A 25,879-nucleotide genomic window follows, 5' to 3' on the forward strand; every position below is an offset into this window, starting at 1 on the left:
TGTCCAGAGAGGCAGATGAGGGGATCGCGAAGACAATTTCCGCCATGATGGACCAGGGCATCTTGGTGACGTCAGAGTCACCATGTAATACAGTGATTTATCCTGTCAAGAAATCAAAGGGAGGGTCTTGACGTTTAATTCAAGATTTAAGAGCATTAAAAGATATTGTTGAGGCCGAGTTTGCTCTAGTCCCTAATCCATCTACAATCTTATGCAACATACCCATCGAGGCAAAATATTTTACGGTGATTGGCTTGAAAAATGCCTTTTTCTCAATCCCGTTGCACCGTGACTCTCAAGATCCGACGTCATTCACTTTCAGACAAATGCGTCTGAAAAGCACGAGGTTGCCACAAGGGTACTGTGAGTCCCCGTCCATTTTCAATAGAGTCCTACAGATGGACCTAAGCAACATTGCATTAGAAAGTGTCGTCTTGCAGTATGTGGATGACGTTCTAATCTGCAGCACCACAGAGGAGCAGTGCAGGCAGGACTCTATCCAGCTATTGACCATACTGGCTTAGAAAGGTTATAAGGTTGACAATGAAAAGTTACAATATTGTCAACAGGAAGTGCTATACATTGGCCAACTCATCTCGCATGAAGGCAAGAAAGTGACCCCAGAAAGGGCTAAAGCCATCTTGGACACGGGTAAGCCACTCACGATAAAACAAATGCAGAGCTTTTTAGGCCTATGCAATTATGTTAGAGCTTGGGTTTTCGATTACAGCCACATATACCAAACCCTTGCTCCAGGCACTAAAGAAGGCCCAGGTGACAAAAGAAAAGATTGAATGGTCTGATGCAATGGAAAAATGGTTTGCTGAACTCAAAAGAGCGATTTGTACAGCTCCGGTTCTCGGAATTCCTAATTATGCAGAGAAATTCTACCTGTTTTCGCACACAGATGGCAAAGTTATGACGGCAGTGCTCGCTCCAAAGACTTTGTTGGGTTACAAGCCCCTGGCATACTACAGTGGGAACTTGGACCCAGTAATGAGAGGCCACTTTCGATGCGAACAAAGTTTAGCTGCCGCAGCGTTCGCCATAGAAAAGGCAACCACTATTGTGATGGGATGTTCCATGACGTTATACGTCGAAAATTCACTGTTCGCTATTTTAGAGAAACCTAAAGGCACGTTGACGTCTCAGAGAGCCTCTGCATATGAAGTGATCATATCTAATCCATCTATCAAAATAGTTTGATGTAAAACAGTGAACCCAGCCACATTCATAGCAGAGCCAGTCACTGAAGGAGAGCCGATACATGATTGTGCAAACTTTGAAGAATTCTATGATGAAATCCCCAGGGTGAGAGAAAATACCCTGGCGGGATAGAGATCGTTTTCATTGATGGCGCTTCGAGAATCGACCAAGAAGACGGACGAACATATACAGGCGTTGCCGTAATGAAACACATAGCAAACCAAGTATTCCGGGTACTCGTCAGTGCACGAATACCATTTCATTATTCAGCGCAGGCTGCAGAACTATTGGCATTGATACTCGCCATAGAGAATCACACAGACCAGGAAGTAACGGTGTACAGTAATTCCACCTATGTGACGTCCACAGTGCACGCAGGACTAGCATGCTGGAAAAGGAGGGGCTACATCCGAGCGGACGGCACGCCAGTGCAGCATGCAGCCTTATTGGACAGGCTGATTAAGGCACTACAGCTCCCAGTGGGCATAGCGGTCGTGAAATACGCCGCCCACACAAATGGGCCAGATTTCGTGTCACGCGGAAACCACGCAGCAGACACGGAAGCCAAGCAAATGGCATACAAACGTGAGACGATCATGGAAGTGGAAGTGGCATGTACACATGAGAGAATGATGGTGGCACGAACCACAAATGAGTTTATGGTAATCTGGGGCAGGCGCAATTAATGGAGCTTCAAGGGGAGGCACCACAGGACGAGAAGAACCAATGTAAACATTGAGGGTGTTCTTTAAACCCCTCTGATGGATTGTGGTAGCAAGACAGCACTGGTAAACCAGTAATGCCTGTAGCCCTACTAAAAATAGCATTGGAGCAATTGCATTACCCCATACATATGTCAAAGCAGAATCTAGCAGCAACGCTCACAGAAGACTGGTTTATACCAAATTTAGCTGAACATGTTGCATTCTTTATGGTGAACTGAATAATCTGCCAGCAATTCACTGCTGGGCACACATTAAAAGTAGCGAGAGGAGTCATCCCCGTGCCAAATGGGCCTTTTCAGCACCTACATATTGACTACGTCGACATGATTCAAGTGTGCAACGGGTACAGGTACTTAATTGTAGTGGTGGGTCCATTCTCTAGGTGGATAGAGGCAGGTCCTTGTACACACCAAGAATCAACCTTTGTGGCCAAATTTCTGGTGATGAAGTGTTCCCTAGATGGGGGATGTGTGAGGTGATGAGATCAGACAATGGGGCTCATTTTGTAAATGCAGTTTTTGAACAGATCAGCTTGTTGCTTGGTATAAAGCACAATTTCTCGTCAGCGTATTATCCAGATGGAAATGGTATCTGTGAGAAGCTCAACGGCTTCTTAAAAGAAAGGATAGTAAAGTTGAAGCTTACTCTAAAGAGGGGATGGTTGCACTGCCTTCCACTGGCATTATATGCTCTTCAGAACCAACCAGGCTCCAACCATCATCTTACGCCGCATGAGATAGTCACAGGAAGGAGAATGAATACTCCCCTAGCCCCTCGAGACAGAGCTAGATGTGATGCCCAGCCAACCCGAGAGGTCCTGGGATCTGAATTACAAGAATAGCTGAACTGCATGACATCCAGTCTTACTGTAATTTCAGACCAACTACACCGACGACGAAAAGGGTGCAGCACAGCACAAAACGAAGCAGGGGACGCTACAACATAACCACCTCAAGGTCTACGTGTTCCACTCGTCTTTCATGGAGATGTGGTGGTAGTAAAAAACCACACAAGGAAGAGGTGGTACAAGCCAAGATTCAATGGCCCATTCATCGTAGAGGACTGCACTCCTTCAGCTGTAAAAACTGCAAGGCAGGAGAGCATGGATTTTTCTCAATGACATTAAGCCCTATATCGGAGAAAGTCCTCTAGCTGCACCCCACCGCGAAGAAACTACAGACAATGGGGAAGAACCTCAGCACGTGCAGACGAGATCCATGACGAGGAAGAAGGACGCATGAGCAGCAAAGCCAAGGCAAAGAACTCTTGAGCAAATTGTGGCTTAAATTGGACATTTCCTCTAAGCAAAAAGGGGAATAAGGACATAAAACAGACACTCTGTGCATCCTAGTTGCAGGGTGAAGAAGAAAATTGCGTGTTTAAGCCCAGACATGTTTTGTTGATGCGAACTTGTGAATCAACCCACACTCCACCATTGTTGAGAAACAAGACTCGAACAGACATTGATCAAGGACTTTTACCTTAAGAACTAAACACAGTATCCTGAATCATCAAACATCAAGACTTTGTTTGACAGCATTTATGGTGTCCCCCAGCAGAAACATCACAGAGGATGTGCTAACCTACTTTCAGTTAGTATTGGAATCCTATCCATCACTAGTAGAGAGGGACACCAGTGTCTCAGACTTTATCCAAGATCCTGCAAACAAGCAGATAATCTGCCAACTACTTAATGTCATCGCGGAAGCCTTCATTGAACTGCCTGAATACAGTGATAAGGACACAAATGCTTCCACCACAGGCAATCATAGATGAACTCGTCAATACACTTTTCTTTCGCATCATAGAGGAGTGCCCAGCTAATGTTGGGAGAACTACAGACACCCTAACGCTTATTCGTGATCCAGCAAACTCTGAACTCTTGGGCCAGCTGTGGACCAAGCTAAGTTATCTGGTCGCAATCCACACGTCAGGAAAGTGCAAGCATTGTTCACGTCAAGGGAAGAGCCTATAATCCTGAACCCAGCAAGGCAGAACAAATGTCCCTGTCAACTGAGTACAGCCGACTGGCTCACAACGTCCTATTCTGCCTAGTAACTGACTTTCCCGGAAATGGTGGGGAGACCTGTCGAGGTTGACTTCCTCACCTTCATCAGAGACCGAGCTAAGGTCGGACAGATGGGAATGCTCCTCCATGGCATCATGCTTCAAGTGGAGCTGGCCAACTTTCAGAGAGATTACATGAGGAGATTCCAGTGAAACCTTCCGCTGAGGGACAGATCAAGGAAGCCAAGGCAAGCACTTCATCTTTCCGCCGAGGGACAGATTGAGGGAGCAGAGACAAGAACTTCACCTTTATTTGTTTTGACTGCCATTTTTCCAATTTCTTCACATTGAACAGTGTCCAGCATGTCCTCAGGACTGAAGCAGATTTGGGGGGTGGACTGGGAACTCACCTACTTTTAATATACACAGTAAAAGTGACTTATCGAAGTGTTAGTCTAATCTATTTTTCCATAGTCTAGCACAGATACTGTATCCTGTATCAAGAGACAATCGTCACCCGCAAGAGGGGGGACACTTGTGAAACACCAGGCACTTTATGATACAAACTGTTCGAGAACAAGTGAATTGGGGGAAAAGAATAAACATTGACATTTTGTTATGAGCGTGATTGGGGGCCCAGAACAGTAACCTGGTCCTCCCCCAACAGAGAGGCGCCCTTGCTTCTCCAGAAGGAAGTGCTGCCGCCTCACATACCATACCATCATGTATTTATGCATTGTGTTTATCATTATTTTGCTGTCCTTGACAAATAGAGCTGCATTTTTTATTGGTGCACGAAGCGTTCCAATTTCAGTGCACCCACCTGATGATGTACGCACGAGTCCCACAAAAGGACCCAGACCCTATATAGTTATTCCAGTCCCGAGAAAATCTGATGGTAAAGTAAATGAACTGAAAATGAAAGTAATTAACAGTGACACATACACACTTGAGGTAACAAATGAAAAGAAGAGCTGGAGACAGAGTCAGCACGGAATGAATGAAAACATAGCACTGACAACTACACACACCCACACACTGAATGCACACGCACCAGGGCATGTGTCAATGGCCACAGGACCTCAAGCAAAGGCAATCGAGAGCATGAGACTGCCTACCGAACAATTAGCCCCAGAAAACAATGAGAGAAACCGGGAAGAATCAAGAGAAAAGCCAACAAAAGAAGACTTAACAAAAGCCTTTAAAAAGACAGAAGCAGCTGTAGGAGAATTCACTGCAAAGACACAAATATTAATAGATCATTTATTCCCGTTTATAGCTAGAGCTAAGAAACGGCATGAGGAACTGATAAATAAAACCGCAGAGACTGTACTGACAATCACACAAGGAACAAGTACCAGGCCCACGATGCAGCCATACACTGGGCCGGTGACAGGCTGGTGGCTAATAAAGGCACTTATAGAGGGCAGGAAAAGAATGCAAGAAGATAAGGAGAGAATTGCAAAACCTCCACCTACCACATCGATGCAGATAAAGACCAGAATGCCCGAGAGTCCCCCAGCAAGGAAAAGCCACACAGACGCATTTAGAGATGTAGTTATAGCGAACTACAGGAAGACACTAAGGATAAAGAGGAGCCTGCATGAAGATAACAGTGAACTGAATGACTACCTAGACAGCACAGCACATCTAGGAAACAACATTTGGTACCAACACATGAAGGAAGTCGGAAGAAGTATATCAGAAGGAGAATGCTTTGTTTCTGCACTCCTACCGTACAGCATGGGGAAATGCAAGATCTTCGTGGCTGTAGAAATTGATGCCTCGACAGCACACTGTCTTTCACACGTAGAAATGTGCAACACCAGAGGACAGTTCATGGGAAGAGATGCCTCATTGATATGGGCAACCAAGACAAATTACCCCGATGAAGATGATCATATACAGGACATTAAGACAAGAAACAGAGCCCATACAAGGAATCATGTGATAAGGTACGAGAAGCCTGGAGTTAAAGGAGCAGCAGTCAGATGGGAAGTGAACCCAAAGCTAAATGTCCAAGGCAAAACTCCAGAAGAGGCAAAAAATTGGAAGAACAGAGGCCAAATGCAGATTTCAGAAACAGTGCTTTCGCCAAACGGATGGGAAGAAGGAGTGGTGATCTGCCGAGCATGGATGGTCTTTGGAGCCTATAAGGAAGCAATAGAGAACTTACAGAGGTTGTGCAAACCTTTATGGCCGAAACTCACAAGATTACTGACATGGCTTGAAGACAGAGGAGGACCCCTGCAGATAGTGCCACTGGAAAGCCCAAAATTGTGCTTCAGGAACAATGACACTAGGAAGATGGGAGGGAATCAGAACTGCGGACAAATCTTTGAAGCTACAGGAATGACTCACGGAACCGCAGTAATTATGGATCATTACTGGGCGTGTGGATCCACAGCATACGTAAGACTGCTGAAAAACTGGGGAGGCATATGCACAATAGTGAACGTCCACGTTCCTGGACTAGTGATCCCGAAAAGTGACCTGAATATTGACAATTTCCCATAAGCAGATGCTCACCTGAGGAAAAGAAGATCTGTGGAGCTGGTATCCGGAAAGAAAAGAGAAAATTACTTTTCTGCCAACTCAGAAGAAGCATTCCATGCAATCCCATATTACCACAGGCTCTTCAGCCTCACCTCATCTGTGTTCGCAACGATCACCATGCCAAGATTCCAGGTTGGAGCAAATACTAAGTGGTTACAAATCACCAGATGGGAACTACTGCAAAACCTCAATTCGACAATAAAGGGATTCAACGCAATCAAGGAAGAGTTAAGAGCAGTCCGACTGATGACTCTACAGAACAGATATGTGCTTGACATGATCACAGCGATGGATGGAGGAGTTTGTGCAAAAATCGGAGAATCATGTTGCAAATTTATACCTTCCCATGATGAAGAAAATTGAACCTTGACAGAAGCCATAGAGATGCTAACGAAGCTACAGAACCAGATGATCAATGAAACTGACGAAGTTGATGACGCCAGCTGGTTTGGAACACTTTTCTCATGGGTCCCACAATGGATGGCAGACATATTCAATTTTCTGGGAGCCCTGCTATTGATGATACTACTAGGATTTTGTGTTATCAAGATAATTATCACACAATGCCAGAAAACTGCGAAGAAAGCCATTGGGATGAAGATCGTGATCAATGTCAAACCAGGTTGGAAGCCCAGAGACCTGACTGATGAAGAAATTAGAGAATTTGTGAAGGCCAGCGAATATGCACCAGAAGGAATAAAATTTGTGTATCCCAGGAAACGAAGAAAGTATGAAGGAATATGGATTTATTGTAGTCCAAATGGACAATGCCAGCTAATGACCTGGAACAAAGACGAACATGTAAAAACAGCAGGAAGTTTGAAAGGATTGATTACAATTTGGACTCCAAAGAGACACTCCTTCGCACCATCATGTACATAACCAGAAGATGATGAAGAAATGAAAACAGAAGAACCAAGCAAGGTGAATACAAAAGGAGGAAGCAGAAGTGGTTGATGAACCGACCAGAGGGGGGAGTGTAGAGGAGGTCCCAGATATGGCCTGCACTCCAGCCACCCATTTTGAAATACCAGGAACATACTCGCCGAGATATGTGACGTATGATGAGCAAATAAACCAGCAGAGAGCCGCGCTAGGGCTTTGTCCAGTGCCCATCGGAAGAGCAATACCTGTTGAAGTGCCAATTAACAGACAACCATGGGCAGCACAGTACCCATTGAGACAACCGTACCAACAGCTGACACGACATGAAGACTACTTTCAGACTGTCCCAGAAGAGACCCAAAGGGCCTTAATTGAAGGCGAATGGTGAACTGATGAGGGCCCGAACAGATGCACAGATGAACGAAGCAACAACCAAACGATGACACACTAAGACGAAACACCATGGATAAAGATATCACAGACATAGAAGATGAAACGATGTCGAAATATAAAGAAACGTAACCATAAAACAGGATGAAAGTATGCAACCAGTTAACGCCTGTACATAGGCTTGTAACGCAAGAAGCTAAGAAAACAGTACGGGGTGCTATGCTTAGTAGAAGAATCGAGCAGCAAGCACCAACTATATATATATATATGCAAAAAAAGGGGGGGTCTGGGAATCTCTCTACCAGCACGAACACAGCCCAATGACCTGTTCTTGGGTGAATAACCCCTGGGAGAGACTCTACCAAGTCTTTAGCTCACTGTCCTTTTCACAGAGAAGAAATTTCCCTGCATATCAGCCTTTGTCCTGCCCAGGGGCAGTCCAGCGCCGAAATGCTAGGCAATTCTCCTCTGAACAAGAGTACCATCAGTAACCCCATACACGTGTTTCAGCCTTGTTGGGCATCATCAGTGAGGTGAAACTGTTGCCTCTCTAAGAACAGTGAGCAAGGGGTCCGAGTGCTGGTAGAGAGTTTCCCAGACACCCCCCCCTTTTTTTTGCATAAATTAACTTAGGGTCTAACCCTAAGTTACCAGGGCGATCCAGACGTGGACCCCTTGCTCACTGTTCTTAGAGAGGCGCAGCTTCACCTCACTGATGATGCCCAACAAGGCTGAAACATGTGTATGGGGTTGCTGTGGTACTCTTGTTCAGAGGAGAATTGCCTAGCATTTCGGTGCTGGACTGCCCCTGGGCAGGACAAAGACTGATATGCGGGGAAATTTCTTCTCGGTGAAAAGAACAGTGAGCTAAAGACTTGGTTGAGACTCTCCCAGGGGCCATCCACCCAAGAACAAGTCAATGGGCTGTGTTCGTGCTGGTAGAGAGTTTCCCAGACACCCCCCCTTTTTTTTGCATAAATTAACTTAGGGTCTAACCCTAAGTTACCAGGGCGATCCAGACGTGGACCCCTTGCTCACTGTTCTTAGAGAGGCGCAGCTTCACCTCACTGATGATGCCCAACAAGGCTGAAACACGTGTATGGGGTTGCTGTGGTACTCTTGTTCAGAGGAGAATTGCCTAGCATTTCGGTGCTGGACTGCCCCTGGGCAGGACAAAGACTGATATGCGGGGAAATTTCTTCTCGGTGAAAAGAACAGTGAGCTAAAGACTTGGTTGAGACTCTCCCAGGGGCCATCCACCCAAGAACAAGTCAATGGGCTGTGTTCGTGCTGGTAGAGAGTTTCCCAGACACCCCCTTTTTTTTGCATAAATTAACTTACGGTCTAACCCTAAGTTACCAGGGCGATCCAGACGTGCACCCCTTGCTCACTGTTCTTAGAGAGGCGCAGCTTCACCTCACTGATGATGCCCAACAAGGCTGAAACACGTGTATGGGGTTGCTGTGGTACTCTTGTTCAGAGGAGAATTGCCTAGCATTTCGGTGCTGGACTGCCCCTGGGCAGGACAAAGACTGATATGCGGGGAAATTTCTTCTCGGTGAAAAGAACAGTGAGCTAAAGACTTGGTTGAGACTCTCCCAGGGGCCATCCACCCAAGAACAAGTCAATGGGCTGTGTTCGTGCTGGTAGAGAGTTTCCCAGACACCCCCTTTTTTTTGCATAAATTAACTTAGGGTCTAACCCTAAGTTACCAGGGCGATCCAGACGTGGACCCCTTGCTCACTGTTCTTAGAGAGGCGCAGCTTCACCTCACTGATGATGCCCAACAAGGCTGAAACACGTGTATGGGGTTGCTGTGGTACTCTTGTTCAGAGGAGAATTGCCTAGCATTTCGGTGCTGGACTGCCCCTGGGCAGGACAAAGACTGATATGCGGGGAAATTTCTTCTCGGTGAAAAGAACAGTGAGCTAAAGACTTGGTTGAGACTCTCCCAGGGGCCATCCACCCAAGAACAAGTCAATGGGCTGTGTTCGTGCTGGTAGAGAGTTTCCCAGACACCCCCCTTTTTTATATATCCCATATATATATATATATATGGGATACATTACTCACCGTAATCGTATTTCTGATGCTTGTATCTGCTTAGATTCACATGCTGTGCATAGGCCGACATCTAGTGGAAGCTGCAGAGTATTACAGTTTGTTTTTCGAAACTCGAAAATGGGCGTCGACACAGGCGTGCCAGTAATACTATCCCTAGTGTGACGTCCACTGTACCCAAGATCCCTCACGCGTCTGGGATCCTCAGATTGTATTTTTTCTGACATGAGGAAGCATGAGGAGTAGCGTGAGTACAGATAATCCAAGCAGATAGACAGAAAGGTAAGACTACAAGCAATCATGCGCCTTCTCTCGGAGGGGAGGAAGGGTGGGTCGCATGTGAATCTAAGCAGATACAAGCATCAGAAATACGATTACGGTGAGTAATGTATCCCTTCTGAGGCTTGTGGAATCTGCTTAGATCACATGCTGTGCATAGATTAGCGAGCAGTACCCGAAGAAGGAGGTGGGATGTGAGAAGGGTCATGAGCAAACAGGTGTCTTAGAACCGCTTGTCCCACTTGTGTATCTGTCTTGGAATGAGTGTCAATGCAGTAATGCTGAGTAAAAGTGTGAATAGAGCTCCAAGTAGCTGCTTTGCAAATGGTGCCGAGGGGAACATTTGCAATGAAAGCCAGAGTGGCACCAATGCCTCTAGTAGAATGGGCCCTTGGCGTAAAAGGCAGAGTCTTTTCAGAAAGAGAGTAACACAGCTGTATACAGTTGATAATCCACTTCGAGATCGCGCCTTTAGAGACGCGATCCCCCTCTCTGCCTGTAGCTACGGAGACAAACAGTTGATCGGTTTTTCTTAGCGGTCTGGTCTTATTTACATAGTAGAGGACCGCCCTACGCACATCAAGGGTGTGTAGTTTCACCTCAGCCGAGCTTTGCGGGTTCTGGAAGAAAGCCGGAAGCTCGATGGACTGGTTTACATGGAATTTAGATATGACTTTAGGTGAGAACCTAGGGTGTGTGCGTAAAACCAGTTTGTCTTTGTGGATAATAAAGAAAGGATCTTGCACTGACAGAGCCTGAATTTCACTGACCCTTCTTATGGAGGTAATGGCTACTAAGAAGGCCGTTTTATAAGTCAGGTGTTTGAGACTACTTTTATGCATGGGTTCGAAAGGGGGGCCCATGAGCTTAGCTAGCACCACATTGAGGTCCCATCCTGGCGGTGGGTTCGAAATAGGAGGGTGAAGTCTCTTTACTCCTTCCATGAAGGCTTTAACTACTGGTACTTTCCACCACGATACTTTGTTATGGGATGTGGTGTAAACCGAGAGGGCTGCCAGGTGTACTTTCAGAGAGTTAAAAACCAAACCTGCGTCCAGCAGGTGGAGCATGTATGTTACCACGTTGGAAGGAGTGCAATCAACTGGGTTGATTTGTTTATTCTGGCACCAAATAACGAATCTCTTCCACTTGTCAAAGTAACAGTGCCTTGTGTTTGGTTTCCTGGATTCTTTTAGGATGTCCATACACCTCTGTGGTAAATTGAGATGCCCAAACTCTATGACCTCAGGAGCCATGCTGCTAGGTTCATTGAGTTGGGTTCTTGGTGCACTGTTAGACCTTGTTGCTGGGACAGTAGGTTGTACCAGGCTGGGAGTTTGATGGGCTCGCACAGCGCCATCCTGCGTAGGTGTGGAAACCATGGTTGTCTCGCCCACATGGGAGCAACTAGGATGAGCGTCATCGATTCCTTGTTCATCTTGTACACCACCTTTCTGATGAGAGGGGTTGGTGGAAAAGCGTACGCAAACATCCCTGACCAGTTCATCCACAGGGCGTTCCCTTGGGAGTCTGGCTGGGGGAACCTGGATGCAAATCCTGGGCATTGTTTGTTTTCGCTTGTGGCGAATAGGTCTATAGTGGGGAAACCCCACTGAGAGAAGAGATCTTCTACGATCTCTCTGTGAAGGACCCATTTGTGTTCTTCTGGAAGGGAGTCTCTGCTTAGGGCATCCGCTAGGGAATTGAGCTCCCCTGGAACATGTTGTGCTGATAGGAAGATGTTCCGTCTGAGTGCCCATATCCAGATTTTCTGGGCAAGCTTGGACAGATTTGGCGAACGAGTCCCTCCTTGTTTGTTCAGATAGAACATGGCTGTCGTGCTGTCCGTCCGGATCTGCACCGACAAGTTTAGTAGATGGGGCTCGAACGCCCGAAGCGCTCGGAATACTGCCAGAAGCTCTAGCAGGTTGATGTGGTTCTTGGCTACTGAGTGAGACCAGAGACCCTGAGCTGTGTGGTGGAGATGGTGAGCTCCCCACCCAGTCAGGCAAGCATCTGTAGTTACCACTGCTTGTACTTCGGGATCGTAAAAGGGTTTTCCCCTTGCGAGATTCTCTTTTGTCCACCAGTGTAAGCTCTGTACGAGTGTTGGCGAAACGACCACTAGATCGTCCCACTGACCACTTGCCTGAGACCACTGTTTCGCCAACCATTCCTGCATGGGACGCATGCGCAGACGCGCGTGGGGGACCAGGTAAATGCATGACGCCATCATGCCCAGTAACCGCATTGCTTTGCGTACCGTTATTTGTTGACCTGACTGATAATGTGGAATTTGCAGTAGTATATTCCGAATTCTCTCTTCCGAGGGGAAGGTCAACCCATTCTGAGTATCTAGGATTGCTCCTAGGAACTGTTTTGAGGTGCTTGGCACCAGACTTGACTTCTTCTCGTTGATAGAGAAGCCTAACTCGTGGAGGAGGTCGATAGTCCTCTGAATGTTTGACCTGCAAATTCTTGGGGTTTCCCCCGTTATGAGCCAGTCGTCCAGATAAGGGTACACTGGGATTGCCTCCCTGCGTAGGTGTGCAGCTGCCACCGCCAGTACCTTGGTGAATACCCTTGGTGCTGAAGCTATCCCGAAGGGCAGTACCTTGAATTGGTAGTGGCGACTGTCCACTTTGAAGCGCAAGTATTTTTTGTGCGCCGGGAGCATGGAAATATGAAAATAAGCATCTTTCATATCCAAGGTTGCCATGTAGTCCCCCTTTTTTAGGAGGGGGATTACCTCTTGTAGCGTGGTCATACGGAATTTTTGGGGCTTGACATACTTGTTGGCAGGCCGTAAGTCCAATACTGGGCGCATTGTCAAATCTTTCTTTGGCACAAGGAAGTAAGTTGAATAGATACCCTTGTTTACCTGGTGTCCTGGGACGAGTTCTATCGCGTCCTTTTCTAGCAGAATGGCGATCTCCTCGAGAAGGATCTTCTGATGTTCTAAGGAGTGTATTCTTTGTCGTGGAGGGTGGTTCCGGGGACGCTGCAGTAATTCTATACAATATCCTGTGGACACTGTTGACAGCACCCATCTGTCTGAGGTGATCCCTTCCCAAGCCTGGGTGAAGTTGGAAATGCGTCCCCCTACTGGGGTTGCGTGAGAAGGGACCCTGAACTGAGCGTCACTGCTTTGGCGGAGGCGTGCCACCTCCCTTGTTGGGGCTGCCTCTGCCTCTTCCACGACCTCTCTTGTTACCTTTACTGTAACTTTGGGTAGACTGCTGGTTGTTGTTCCATTGTGTACCCTGTCCTTGGGCATAGTTGCCTCTTTGTGAATTTTGGCCGCGTGGGCGACGAAAATTACTGTTCCCCCTCTGGTTCGGGGGTTTGTTGGTAAGCTGGCCAAGGGATTTGAGAGTCTCGTACTCGTCCTTGGCATTTTTAAGTGCGTCTTCGACCGCTTTCCCAAACAATAGATCTGGTTCCACCGGCTTGTCTATTAATGAAGCCTGTGTTTCTGTTTTGAACCCCGACTGCCGTAACCACGCATGTCTCTTGATAACAGTTCCTTCTGCTATCAATCTTCCTGCGTTGTCTGCAGCGTCGAAAGTTGCTTTCAATATGCAACCAGACACGGCTCTCCCTTCTGCCGAGATCCGAGCCAACTGGCCCTTTAACGGTTCAGGAGCAGAGGCTATGAGCGCCGCGACCTCTTCCCATTGATGGCAGTTGTAACTTGCCAACAGGGTGGTGGAGTTTGCAATCCTTGCTTGGTAGGCGGACGTTGAGGCTACCTTCCTGCCAAACCCGTACAGTCTTTTGCTCTCCTTGTCGGGAGGAGCTTCTGACGACGATAAGGGTGTCCCAGCCCTCTTCCGAGTGTTGGTAACCACTAGGGAGTCTGGTTTAAGATGACCTCTTATATAAAGAGGGTCAGACTGGGCTGCCCGAAAAAGTTTTTCGACTCTGGGGTTGACGGCTCTGGTGAGGTTAGGATTCACCAGGGATGGATCTATTCTACGTTGGATGGATTTAAGGATAGGGATGGTCTGAGCGACCGGCCTCCTCTCTCCCACCAACTCTTCTGCGAAGTCCCTTTCCTCCTGTACACCGTGGGTGTCGATGTGAAAAAGTTCTGCTGCGCGAGCAAGAACTTCATTAAGGAGGGGTTGGTTATCAACTGGCGAGTCGTTAACTGGGGCTTCGCTCTCTACCCGGGAATCTACTCTGTAAATTTCCTCATCTTCTACCTCCTCCAGGTCCTCATCCTCCGCATAGTATTCAGACCCGGTTCGTTCCTCCATAATTGAAAACTCCTGGTCCCCTTCAGGGAAAGGTTGTCCTTGGTATCTGGGGTGTGGAGTAGAGTATGGAGTAGAGTAAGGCTGCACCTCGAAGGGGTCAGGTCTTTCGACCCGGGCCTTTTTACTTAGGGGGATAGGATCAGAGGAGCCTGAGGGTGTGGCCCCTTGAGGGTCATACGAAAGGAAATGTTCTGGGTTTTTGTCATAAAAATCCGCTAAGGAAGACATCCTTGACATGACCCTGTCTATGTCCTCACTGGACCATTCTTTGGAACAGGGTATGACTTTAGTAGGCAACTTAGAGGACTTATCAAGGGTACCCTTGCTGGATGTTGATGTCCCAGTAGATTTATGTTTATCTGTCTGCTTGGGGTGGAAGGATGGTCTTACAGGAGTGGAAGGCTGAGCTTTCCGCTGTTTCCCTCCCTCCCCGTGCGTGGAAAAATGTTTTCCCTGCCCCTTAGAGGCCCCAGAGACTTTCGACGCCTGGCGCCGAGGGTCGGGAGAGGTATCTTGTTTCGCGCGTGGGGCCTCGCTGGTGTTAACTGCGCTCTCGGTCTCTTGGAGCGCGGCCTGGGGGTGGAAGTCGTCTTCGTCTTCCGACGATCGAACTTCCGTTAATCTAGGGAGCGAGGCACTCTTGGCAAGAGTGGATGATTGCTTTGCGTCATGAGGCGATCTCGATCGAGAGCGCCCAGAGGACACCGAGTCGGACCGTTCTATCCGTGCCTCTTTCCGAGAAGTCGACGTCGTCGAGGTTCGGTTGGACTTAGTGTGCTTAGTGTGTGTAGGTGTAGCGCTTGCGTCGCCGGGGGTCTTCCCCATAGCCGCCCTGCCGGACAACCTTCCGAGGTCGGGGACCTGCGCTCGGCAGTCTTTCGACGCCGTAATGCCCTCGCCGTCCAAAAGTACGGCGTCGCTGCCATCGCTGAAGGCGCCCTCCGCTACCATGGCTGCCTGCCTGGCGTGGTGGGCCCAACGCTTTGTCGAACGGTCCTTAAGTGTTTTAGGTTTAAACCTACTACACGCTCTGCAGTTCGCTTCGGGGTGGTCCCTCGGCAAGCAGAGATTGCACGTGGCGTGCCTGTCGACCCAAGGGTATTTGCGATTGCACTTGGGGCAGAATTGGAAAGGGGTACCCTCCATACGCACCTTGAGGCAGCGGGCTGGTAAGTGTAGGAAAATATAGTGTACCTATATACCAAGAGTGAAGAGCATGTACCACCCCCCACTCTCCCTACTTGCAGGGCCGAGGCCAGCGGCCTACTAGGCCCGGGCTGAGGCCAGCGGCCTTCCGAGGCCCAGATCCGTCGTGCAGCAGCCGACGGTCGATGTCTTCTCCAGCCGTCGTCGAGATCGATGTTCGACGTTGGGGTGGGGAAGGATGTTAATAAATAATTTTAAATTGCAATAATAGCAAAAGTATGGCTAAGGCCAGGGGACTCCGCAAGATGCTTCCGACCAGTATGGCGGAAAAAAACAATCTGAGGATCCCAGACGCGTGAGGGATCTTGGGTACAGTGGACGTCACACTAGGGATAGTATTACTGGCACGCCTGTGTCGACGCCCATTTTCGAGTTTCGAAAAACAAACTGTAATACTCCGCAGCTTCCACTAGATGTCGGCCTATGCACAGCATGTGATCTAAGCAGATTCCACAAGCCTCAGAAATATATATATATATATATATATTTCTACCTCAATGAAGCACATTATATAAGGGCAGTCCACTTTACATGAAAGCAGACTCAAGCCCAGGATGGTAGGGGCCTAACAGGCCGGGATTCATATACCAGCACAAAGCCAGACGAAAGAGCGGAATCAAAACTTAGCAAGAAGCAGCTCATGCCTAGGAATTCGAGGTCAAACCAAGGAAGGGAGGAGAGCGGCAACTCAGAAGAATCGAAACTTAAGAGCATAGAAGCCTGCCCGTGAAGGTCAAGATAAGGAGGCCCAGGCAGATGGCGAGGCCGAAGAGAGAATCAAATACGCAAATAGCTGGAAAATGAAGCAGCTTCATGGTGTACTGACACGTGACCAGCCAAGCGCGAAGAGGTACCGACGTCTGATTTCACCCAAAACCAGAGGATGCCATAATTTTCCCTGATAAGAAGCTACAGTTTCGAGGCCATCCTCAGCCAACTAATTGACACATAGCCCTAAAGTACTGATTGATAGAAGGAAGGCAGGGTGAATCTTGGGGCATGCCGCATATGGGTGAACATTCTGCATGCTGTTAATTAAAGTGGAGATTAATGCCTAGGGGTGTAACCGACCCAATTACAATGGACCAAATAATCTAGGGTCCTATAGCTAGTAGAACCAATGATACGTGGTACGTGTAGTGATGACTAGCACGAGTGATGTAGAGGGATGGGCGTAGACGCCCACCCGATAAGAGTTATCCAATCCTCACACCCCATTACCATATACAGTTATAGTACCTATACTTAAGTTACCTTTTCCAACCAATAGACTTGCATGAAAAACCTTTGAGTGTTACACGTCAATGATGTTGAATATTGCCTATAAAAATTGCTGTTTGAATGAAGATTGTGGGAGTTGCAGCGAGACGGACTTCGCACCAGTGTAGATTTCCATTGTTTCCCTGTTTTTTGTACTTGTCATTAAACAGATTCCCCTTTGCCAAACCATTGAGTTGTCCTTATTTCTTTGGTGTTGGAGTAAGAGAATCCTGCACCCCATCCACCTCAAGGTGCAGCTCTCTCGTCTTAAAGTACTCGAGGGTGAGCTCTGATCCCATGGGCCCGTCAGAGGTCGCTCCGCCCTCCTGTACAGAGTGTCAGAAAAAAGGGATACTGCGTTTTGCCCAAGGGCTCTCCTCCCTCACTCGTCTGCCCCCAGGGTTGGGATCCAACAGTGATGGCTCTTTCCCCGCCACCTGAACAAGGATCTCTGAGGTTTACAAGTGAGAACACCCTCAGGCTTCTCACAGGCCCCACCAACATTCCTCCTGTTAAGGCTCTCTTCCTTTTCCTGTCCCCTTGATTTCCTGTAAGCAAGATACTGTGGGTGTGATGTCATGAAGCACAGGACACGTGTTACAACAGCAGGGTTTGGACCCCTTAAAGTTACAGCAGGTTTAATTTGTGCCACTCCCCTGTGACATTTTGCCTTTTTTCATTTTTCTAAATCATTCCTGGACTCTTAGAAGAACAAGAAAAATACATATTTGGACCTCTGTTGGGAATGAAGGCCATTCCAAAATCCTCTACCAGGGAGGTGAAGACAGAAGGCATCAAAGGCAGATTAAAGCTTTGTCCCCTAACCATACTATGGGAATAGTAGGGGTAAACAGCTGTGGAGAAAGTTCTGACGATCTCCCAGCGGCACTGGATCCGGCTCCTCAGTGGATGTGAAAGAACCCTTTTAGGTGCCGGCTAAACTCCCTTTACTCCTGGTGGAGAGCTAGATTATCTCACTTTGTCCTGGAGTCCCTGGATTGGAAATCACAGCAGACCAGAAGTCCAAGAGCAGCTAGAATCCTGTTTTGCCAGGTCAAACATTATGATGCCCTTTGTGACAACACAGGACCCGTGGTGATGCTTTTGGCACTTCACTAACTTTGAGCTGCTTTCTTGTTTCTTCAAGCCGCCTCAACAGGGTCTTGAATCATTGCAGATCACAGCTGGTTTGAAGCGAGTGCCAGCTCAACGCCATGAAAGCATCTGACTTACTGCACTTCGAGAATCACACCGATCCATCAGAGCCTTGTCTCAACCCAAAAGCCTGATTGAACCACTGGAAACCATTGCATCACTTGCTGACTCAGTCCAGCAGAAGCATCGGTTCGACCTGACTCAACATCCGACTCAAACCTTTTTGAACCCATCAATTCACAATATCTCGAGCATCATCTCAATCCACAACAAGCCCAGACTCAATGCCAACTCACTACTTAATCAATTCAACTTGACGTTTTCAGCACTGGCTCGACTGCAAGAAGGCAGTAGCCTGGCTTGACACTGTGGAGCACCCAATACAAAGAAATTAGGTAATGTGAAGGGGATCTGTCCCTGGTCTTCTATTAGGACCATAGTGACTTTTAAGCCCCTTTACTGCTTTTTTCTTATAAAGCACCTAATTGAACATTGACACTGTGCCAATGGAGAGCCTGGACACTGCTTTTTTACCCAGAGTGGTATTCTACAACAGCTTGCATTGCATTTTAGCGATAGAGGCAGAGCCAGTCATGTGGTATTGATTGGTGCAGGCCAGAAGTACCTGTCAGCTAAGTCCCATTCTGTTTGTAGGGGACTGAAGCAGATGATTGGGAATATGTTGTAAAAAGAGGAGAGCTCAAGATCTGGTAGACTAAAGACCATTGGACCTAGTTAGCCACTGATGTAGGCGAGTGTGAAAGGGCAAGAGAGGAGAGCTTAGTCAAAGCTCTGTTCATTTTCAAGTGCTAACCAAATTGCAGCTACTTGTATGTGTGTAGGTGAGTGTGTGAGTGTGTTAGAGGCAGCAGTAAGACATGAGTTAGGGGGAGTGGAGAGGGTAAGGAGGAAGGAGTTTAGGTGTTAGAGAAGGTGTTTAGTGAGCAGAGCATCATCTCCCTGGGGCCAATTCAGTGAGCAGGGCACTAAATCCCTGGGTGTGGTTTCAGTTTGCTTGGCACTTTAAGGTGAGAAGGCCACCATATCCCTAGAGGTAGTGGGAGGAGAGTAGAGACAAGAGTAGTTATATGGGTGACAGGATCTGGAGGGAGTTGGACAGCAGAGACAGCAGAAGGGACAGACGCAGTGTGATTCTTTGACAGAATGTAGAAAGGCAGAGATAGAAAGAGGTAAATAGCGAGAGGGAGATTGAGTTACAAGGCTACAGCATAGTGGAGATGGTCTTCCAGATGGTCTTGAAAGGGAGGGCTTTTGGGGGAGTGATGGTGGAAAAAAAAAGGTGTTCAGAGATGTGAAAGATGGTACCTTCTGTTCAAATACAAACCAAGGGACACGTCTGAAAGACTGTGTTACTGAATGCGAAAAAAAATAGTTGATGGCTGGAAGGTTTAGGATTAATCTTAAACCTTTAGCAATTTCTCTGGGCAACCCTTCAGACCATTGTTCTTCGCCTGCCAAGCCATTACAAAAGGGGAAATAACATATGCAAATCAGGTTTGGTCCCATCCCCAAAGGAGCAGTCCAGCCGGAACTGCTAGGTAACATCGCTTCTGTGTGAGACCACAAACATCCCCAGACATGATTCGGCCTCATTGGGTGTCATCAGTGAGGAGTAGCTTGGGTCTCTAGACTCATCAGGCACAGGACCCACATCTGGGCATACCCGTCCCCCTCGGGTTGAGAAACAAAAACAAAGAGGTGATGGTTGGAAGGTTTAGAATACATCTTAACCTCGGGCATTGCTCTGGGCAACCCTCCAGACAATTATTCTTCGCCTGCCAAGCTGCTACAGAAAGGGGAAAGACCATATGCACATCAGGCTTGGTCCCACCCTCAAAGTCTTCCACCCATCACTTCTTTGGTTATAGTTTGTGCTGCATAATGATCATCATGAGCCGTGTACTCCGTGTTCACAGTGGTGATATCAATTATTGATAATTACTGCAAACACTATCTGATATGCTGCCTAAATCACAACTGTCTGATTCTGCTACAAAAATGCATTCAGGATAGAGTTTCAGAAGGTTTGTAAAACAAATGTACTGTCGACATGTTTTTTAAAGTAATTAATAGCACTCACTCTGGCAAACAATTTTAAAATAGCCGCCTCACATTTTGTAAGTCAGTAAGCCTTTTATGTCGAATCATGTAGTTCTTTTGATAGTTTAACAAAATATGCCATTAACGTAACCTTTTGGGGGTAGTTCCATGTCTTTCATGCACTGTAGTCTTTACATTCATAGCTCAACCAGCCAATTCAAAAGCTTTCCCAGTGGGTCTTACCTTGCCAATGTCAACAGTGCTGTTTTCCCTGCTGACATCAGTTTTAGTTTCTATGAAGGCGGGCGCAGACTGTGGCGACACAATTTGACCTGCTGGAAAAATATGTCTTTTTAGAAGGAATATTCATCAATAACAGGACATGAACATTTGGTGACATGCGTCATAATACAAGTAAATTTGCCCATGCAGTCCATTACGCCTCCTTTAGCAAAGACATTTTCAGAGAAAGGGTAGAGCGCTCGATTTTCTCTAGGTTTTTTTTTTTTATCAGGACTTTTTGAGCGATGCTTTGCGCATGCAAAATTCTCACGGCTTCTCGAAGGTGTGTCTATAACTGTGGATGTTAATAATATCTCATTTTTATATATGGATTCTTTCCAGATTTCTTCTGTTTCTAAGCACCCTCAGGATTGCAGTTATAATGATATGTTAGCATACCATATCAACAATTTACATTTGAGAATAATCTTATATAGAACTACTAATTATATTTACATCCGGACTGCCTGTGTATAGCGTAATCGTCTAGCTCTGATGTCACCACACTGTGCATGCCAGCACGCTGTCACCGCTCTCCCAGCCAAAGGTAACCTTCCCAAACATTCGCTTTAGTCATGTCCCCAACTCCTCAACAGAGGACGAGTTCTGCTCTTCACCCAAGGTCCATTCCTACCGAGGCAATCCCTGCTGGAGGCCCTTCCATGCCCTTGGTCCCATCTCTGCCCAGAAAACGATCAACACCCTGAGGCACAGAGTGTCGCTATCATGACAAGTTGATGAGGTTTACAGAAATCAATGGCTCTTAATGAGACTATTCTGTAGACAATGCCAGCATGTGTAATTTGCACTCAAAATATCTGAGAACATTCCATGTACAATAACAAAAAACCCAAAATGATGTTGTCACATGTAAATGTGGCAAATGAAAAGCAGTCTTGTATGTTTTAAAATCTATGTTTTACATGCATTTCAGACATTGTTTTAACGTATGTTAAATACTACCCAACCTATTAAAGAATCAGCAATACAGCATTTTTTTATTTTTATTTGAGCTTTAATTGACTGAATGTCCGAGTTTCTGTTATTCTTAAACTGAGCGAGCAATCCAGCCATTCGCCTTCTATACTTTAACTTGCTAGGGTGTCTCTGGGTACACCTTTGTGACTGTGATCCGGCAGCTGGCCTTTCCATATATTTGATTGACCATAGCGCACACTCCATGGTCCTACCCATACCTACCTCGATTTATTAAATATATGTCTCTAAAAATGTAGTACCCTGGCCAAAATGACACTTCTCGTAATGACTTTCAGCAATGCGATGAGATGATTAGGTAGTCTGCTCAGAGCCAGGGCAATATGTGTGCCCCCCGGCACCTCCTGGGCATGAGTGGCAAGTCAATAATGAGCGAAGGGGTGCTGATCCCGTGTATGATATGATATGATACGTCATTTATAACACACCTGTACACAAGTGTTTCTAGGCATGACAAGACAAGGAGGGGGCAACAGATCTTACTAGGCCTTGTGTCATTCAGATTGCTCAAGTGCAGGGAAGAGGGGAGGGGAGAACGGCCAAAGGGGGTGGGGGGTCAGGAGAAGTGCAAGTGACTCGATAAGTGCTGCCTGAGGGTGGCTCTAAAGTGCATAGAAAAGGGACTATAAGGTTACAAATACAGACCCTGAAGTGCTAAGGGAGCCCGGGAGGCAGTGCAAGCGCAACTGGACATGAAGGACATGAAGGAGTCTGGGCCCCAGTTCCGGGGTGACCAGGTGACCAGTGTACAGAGCTATCAGGGACATTAGCAGGGGAGAAGAAGAGAGACAGTGGAAGTGAAAAGGAAAGTCTTGAGTTGCTGCTGGAACCGGAGGTGGTTCTGCTAAAGTTTGAGAGATGCAGGGAGGCTGTTCCAGAGGGAGTGTACCGTCACTCATTGTGGAGGAGCAGAGCCAGCCCATTGTAAACACAGAGCGCTCCATATGCTGCTTGCTGCAGCTGAGGGAGTGCTTCTGGGCTGGCTTAAACTGTCAAATGGAAATGTAATTTCCTTTTGACAGTTGAGTTCCTCAGCAGGTAAGTCCAATGGAGCATGCAAGGCAAGCACTATTATGCTTCCCTAGCCATGCATGGCCCATTCGGCATGCAGGCTGGAGAACTTCACCTTTAAATGTGCGTAAGGGACACACTCTTGTGCCTTCCCACACCTTCAGACTATCTTGGATGACGACTCTGAAGTGTTCTGGCTACTTGCATGCATGGCGCGAAGCAGAAAACACTGTGTTATAGCTGGTTCCAATTCTTGTATGTGGGAGCAAGAGGGCCTACGTGATGGGAGGCAGCATCACAGTGACCAACAGGATGCAGACTGGGTCTGAAGTTAAGAGCAGAATATTATTATGTATTTATGAATGTGTAAGTTGTTATGGGTGTATGTATGCTTCCATGAATGAGTGAGTGTATGAGGTATGGATGAACATGTGAACGAGCAAGTGAATACTGTGTGAATTTAATGCTGAGTAAATGTGTGTATAAATGAACAAGTAAATGTGTTTGTGTGCTTGGTTTTGTGCCGCTCAGGGTGTTGATTTGTTTGGCCAGGGGAATCATTTTTAACTGGGCATCTATGATAAAGGAAGCATAAAAGTGTTATTATGTGGCTAGATTGGCATGTTGGTGCAGCCAGTTTAGCCGTTTCTTGCTGCTGAGGCATGACGTGTTTTATTGGGCATCTATGATCAAATAAGTATGTTAAGTGTTATTACACAGGTAGGCAGGCATTTTGGTGCAGCTGGTCTAGCATTAATATCTTACTGTGGCATTACTTTTTTTTACTGGGCATCTATGATAAAACAAACATGATTAGTGTTATTACATGTCTAGACTGGCATTTTGATACAGCGAGTCTAGCTATTTCTTACTGTGACATAGCATTCTATATGGTGCGCCTATGATAAATCAAGCATGATAAGGGCAAGACTGGCATTCTGGTACAGCCAGTCTAGCTATAATATCTTACTGGCACAAGGCATATTTTACTGGGTATCTATAATAAAGCAAGCATGATACAAGTGTTTATGTGTCTAGACTGGCATGCATTATGGCAGCCAGATAAGATATGTCATCTTATTGTGTCATGTCATTTTTAGTATAGTATGTTCTTACATAGGGATAGGGGCATATATTGGCAGAGCCAGCTTGCACGTGTTTTCTTATAGTAGCATTAATAGCATTATACGCAAAGCAAACATGAGTATGTCGTGTAAGGGCATATAATGAAGCGGTCATCACAAAACTGTGTGGGCAAGCCTGCGTAAAAATGTTTTTTTATATCAGCATATATTCTGAGGAAAGGCATCATACAAATGTGCTGGGAAATTATTCTGTGCACTTTTGTTGACTTGCAAACTGTTTGGCTTTTTACCCATTTTTTTCACACAAAGTGTGTTGTATATTGCACCATTTCACCCCATTATTAAAAACAAAAAAAAGTTGCAGGGACAACCCCCCACTTGCAGAACCCACTTGGTTGTTTCAGGCTCCCCTGCTACTCTCAGTCACTCTTGCATATTTGTAGCAAATATTTACACCACTTCAATAAAATAATTCACCAGTGGCCACTGCCATTGGGTCTAAGCATACACATCATGAAATATGGTGTGTGTCTGAATGAGTGAATATGCAAGGTAAAGTAAACGCGTGCAGCATCCTGCGAATGGCTAGCAAAGGTACACTGGGGGTTACAAGGCTATCAAAGTGTATGCTAGTGGCCCTTTAATTTTCCTTTTCTAAGGTGTTTCTCTTGGGAAAGTCATCTTGGAAGCCAAGGTTTTAGTTTTGTGGGGCACTTTATGAGCATGGAGAAATGGAGCACACAAGAGGCAAGTATATGTGGCCGCATGGAAAATTTCAACCCCTTGGACACTTGCAGAACATCAAGTTCCAGCAGACCAATAGCTTGTAATGTTCTATGCTATGACCTAAACAGTAGTAATTGGCACATGTTCTTAATTAGTGACTGACAATAACTTGAGAATTCAGTTTGCTGGCAACTAATTCAACAGGGGAAAGATCAACCAAAGATGAACCAATCCTCCTGAAATGGGTTTTCTGACACCGGCTGGGTTTTACGTATGTTTACAGGAATCATGTAAGCATGCGTGATAGAAGATGAACAATCTAGATTTCTAGAAGTGTAACATTCCAAAGAAAGCCTTGAAGGGCAAAAGGTGCTTCAGTGGAAGAGAGATCAATTTTACTGGATGAAATGGGTGGAGGAAAGCAGGAAAATATATCTAAGGCTCCCATGGTTGAAGGTTGACAGGAATGCATTTTTCCTAGCTGAGATTTTGGTTGAAAATCATGGCATGGTTTGGGATTGAAGGATAACTAGTGGATAACTAATGGGACAGCATTAAGAATGTATATACCAATATACCAATATAAGGCCATATATTGATGGAGTAGTTATATGGGGGTGGGGGGGGGGGCTTTAACTGTACCTTGGGCCCGAAGCTAGATAGGTCAGATGAGAAGATCGGGAAGCCGGCCCCAGCGTTGAAGGCCCTACGCACCCTGTTAAATGAATTTCGGCTAGAGGATGTGTGGAGAATGCACCACCCACAGGATAGAGGACAGTCACACTATTCCACCCCTCAAAACCTGTACACCAGATTAGATTATGTATTCATTGGCCCAGAGCTGGTGGGGGAAATGACACAAGCAGAATACAAGGCTATAGTGCTTTCGGACCACGCCCCTCTGGTAGTAACATGGCACCCAGGGCGAGATTTCCGACATGGAGTCTCAGAGCCAAGGCGCTGAAAGATACAGGGTTCAGGGAAGACCTGAGGAAGACATAAAGGAGTATTTCGAACATAATACGGGCAGTGTACATTCAGCTGGGACGATGTGGGAGGCATTTAAGGGGGTATCGAGGGGGGCGGCAAAATCTAAATCTCAAGGATTGCAAGGTAGCATAACACACTTACTGCACAATGCGGAGACGAAGTTAGAAACGAAAATGCAGGAGGGCAAAACCCTCTGCATTGTCCACAAGGCCTTCTGGTGCCTTGGGCCAAAACACCTTCAACTCTCTCTTCCTAAATATCTTCCTTCTCTAGCTCTTCGCTCATCCACCTCCAACTACCTCAGGGTCAGCCGCTTCTCCAAGCAACGAGCTGGGGGTAGATCTCTCTCTTCAGCAGGGGCCTCCCTCTGGAACAGCCTTCCTGCCTCCCTCAAACTTGAGGAGAACCATCTCCGGTTCCGGAAGCACCTCAAAACCTTCCTCTTGGCCTCCGCTTTCTCTCCCTCTCTCCCCTGCTAAAATCACTGAACCTGCACTGAATCTGCAACTGGGCCACTCACCGATCTCGGTCCTTGGTCCAGCCACTCTTCCCTGCACTGCCTACCTGCACTACGGGACTGTCTCTGTATCCTAGAGCCACTTCTCCCGGCACTTACCTTGCACTTGCCACCAGCTGGCACTATTATTTATCTTGTATTCTACTAACCATGTACTGCACTTTCCCCTCTCCCCTTCCCTTTGCACTTTTCCCAGTCCCCCTACCCTTGCACTTGCGC

General features: G+C 46.7%; 1 protein-coding gene across 8 annotated transcripts in view; it reads right to left on the reverse strand.

Annotated features, from left to right (window-relative positions):
• SLC4A10 (solute carrier family 4 member 10) overlaps window positions 1-25,879 on the reverse strand; it is a 1,479,043-nt gene that overhangs the window by 419,845 nt on the left and 1,033,319 nt on the right. For 7 of the 8 annotated variants that reach the window (XM_069616332.1, XM_069616333.1, XM_069616328.1 and 4 more), the window contains exon 7: window positions 20,297-20,388. In XM_069616332.1, the coding sequence (XP_069472433.1) occupies window positions 20,297-20,388 (92 nt within the window). The remainder of the gene's footprint in view (window positions 1-20,296; window positions 20,389-25,879) is intronic. The other variant, XM_069616329.1, reaches the window with a different exon arrangement.

The sequence above is a fragment of the Ambystoma mexicanum genome, chromosome 9 (genome assembly GCF_040938575.1).
Source record: "Ambystoma mexicanum isolate Mex_15411 chromosome 9, UKY_AmexF1_1, whole genome shotgun sequence".
NCBI lineage: Eukaryota > Metazoa > Chordata > Amphibia > Caudata > Ambystomatidae > Ambystoma > Ambystoma mexicanum.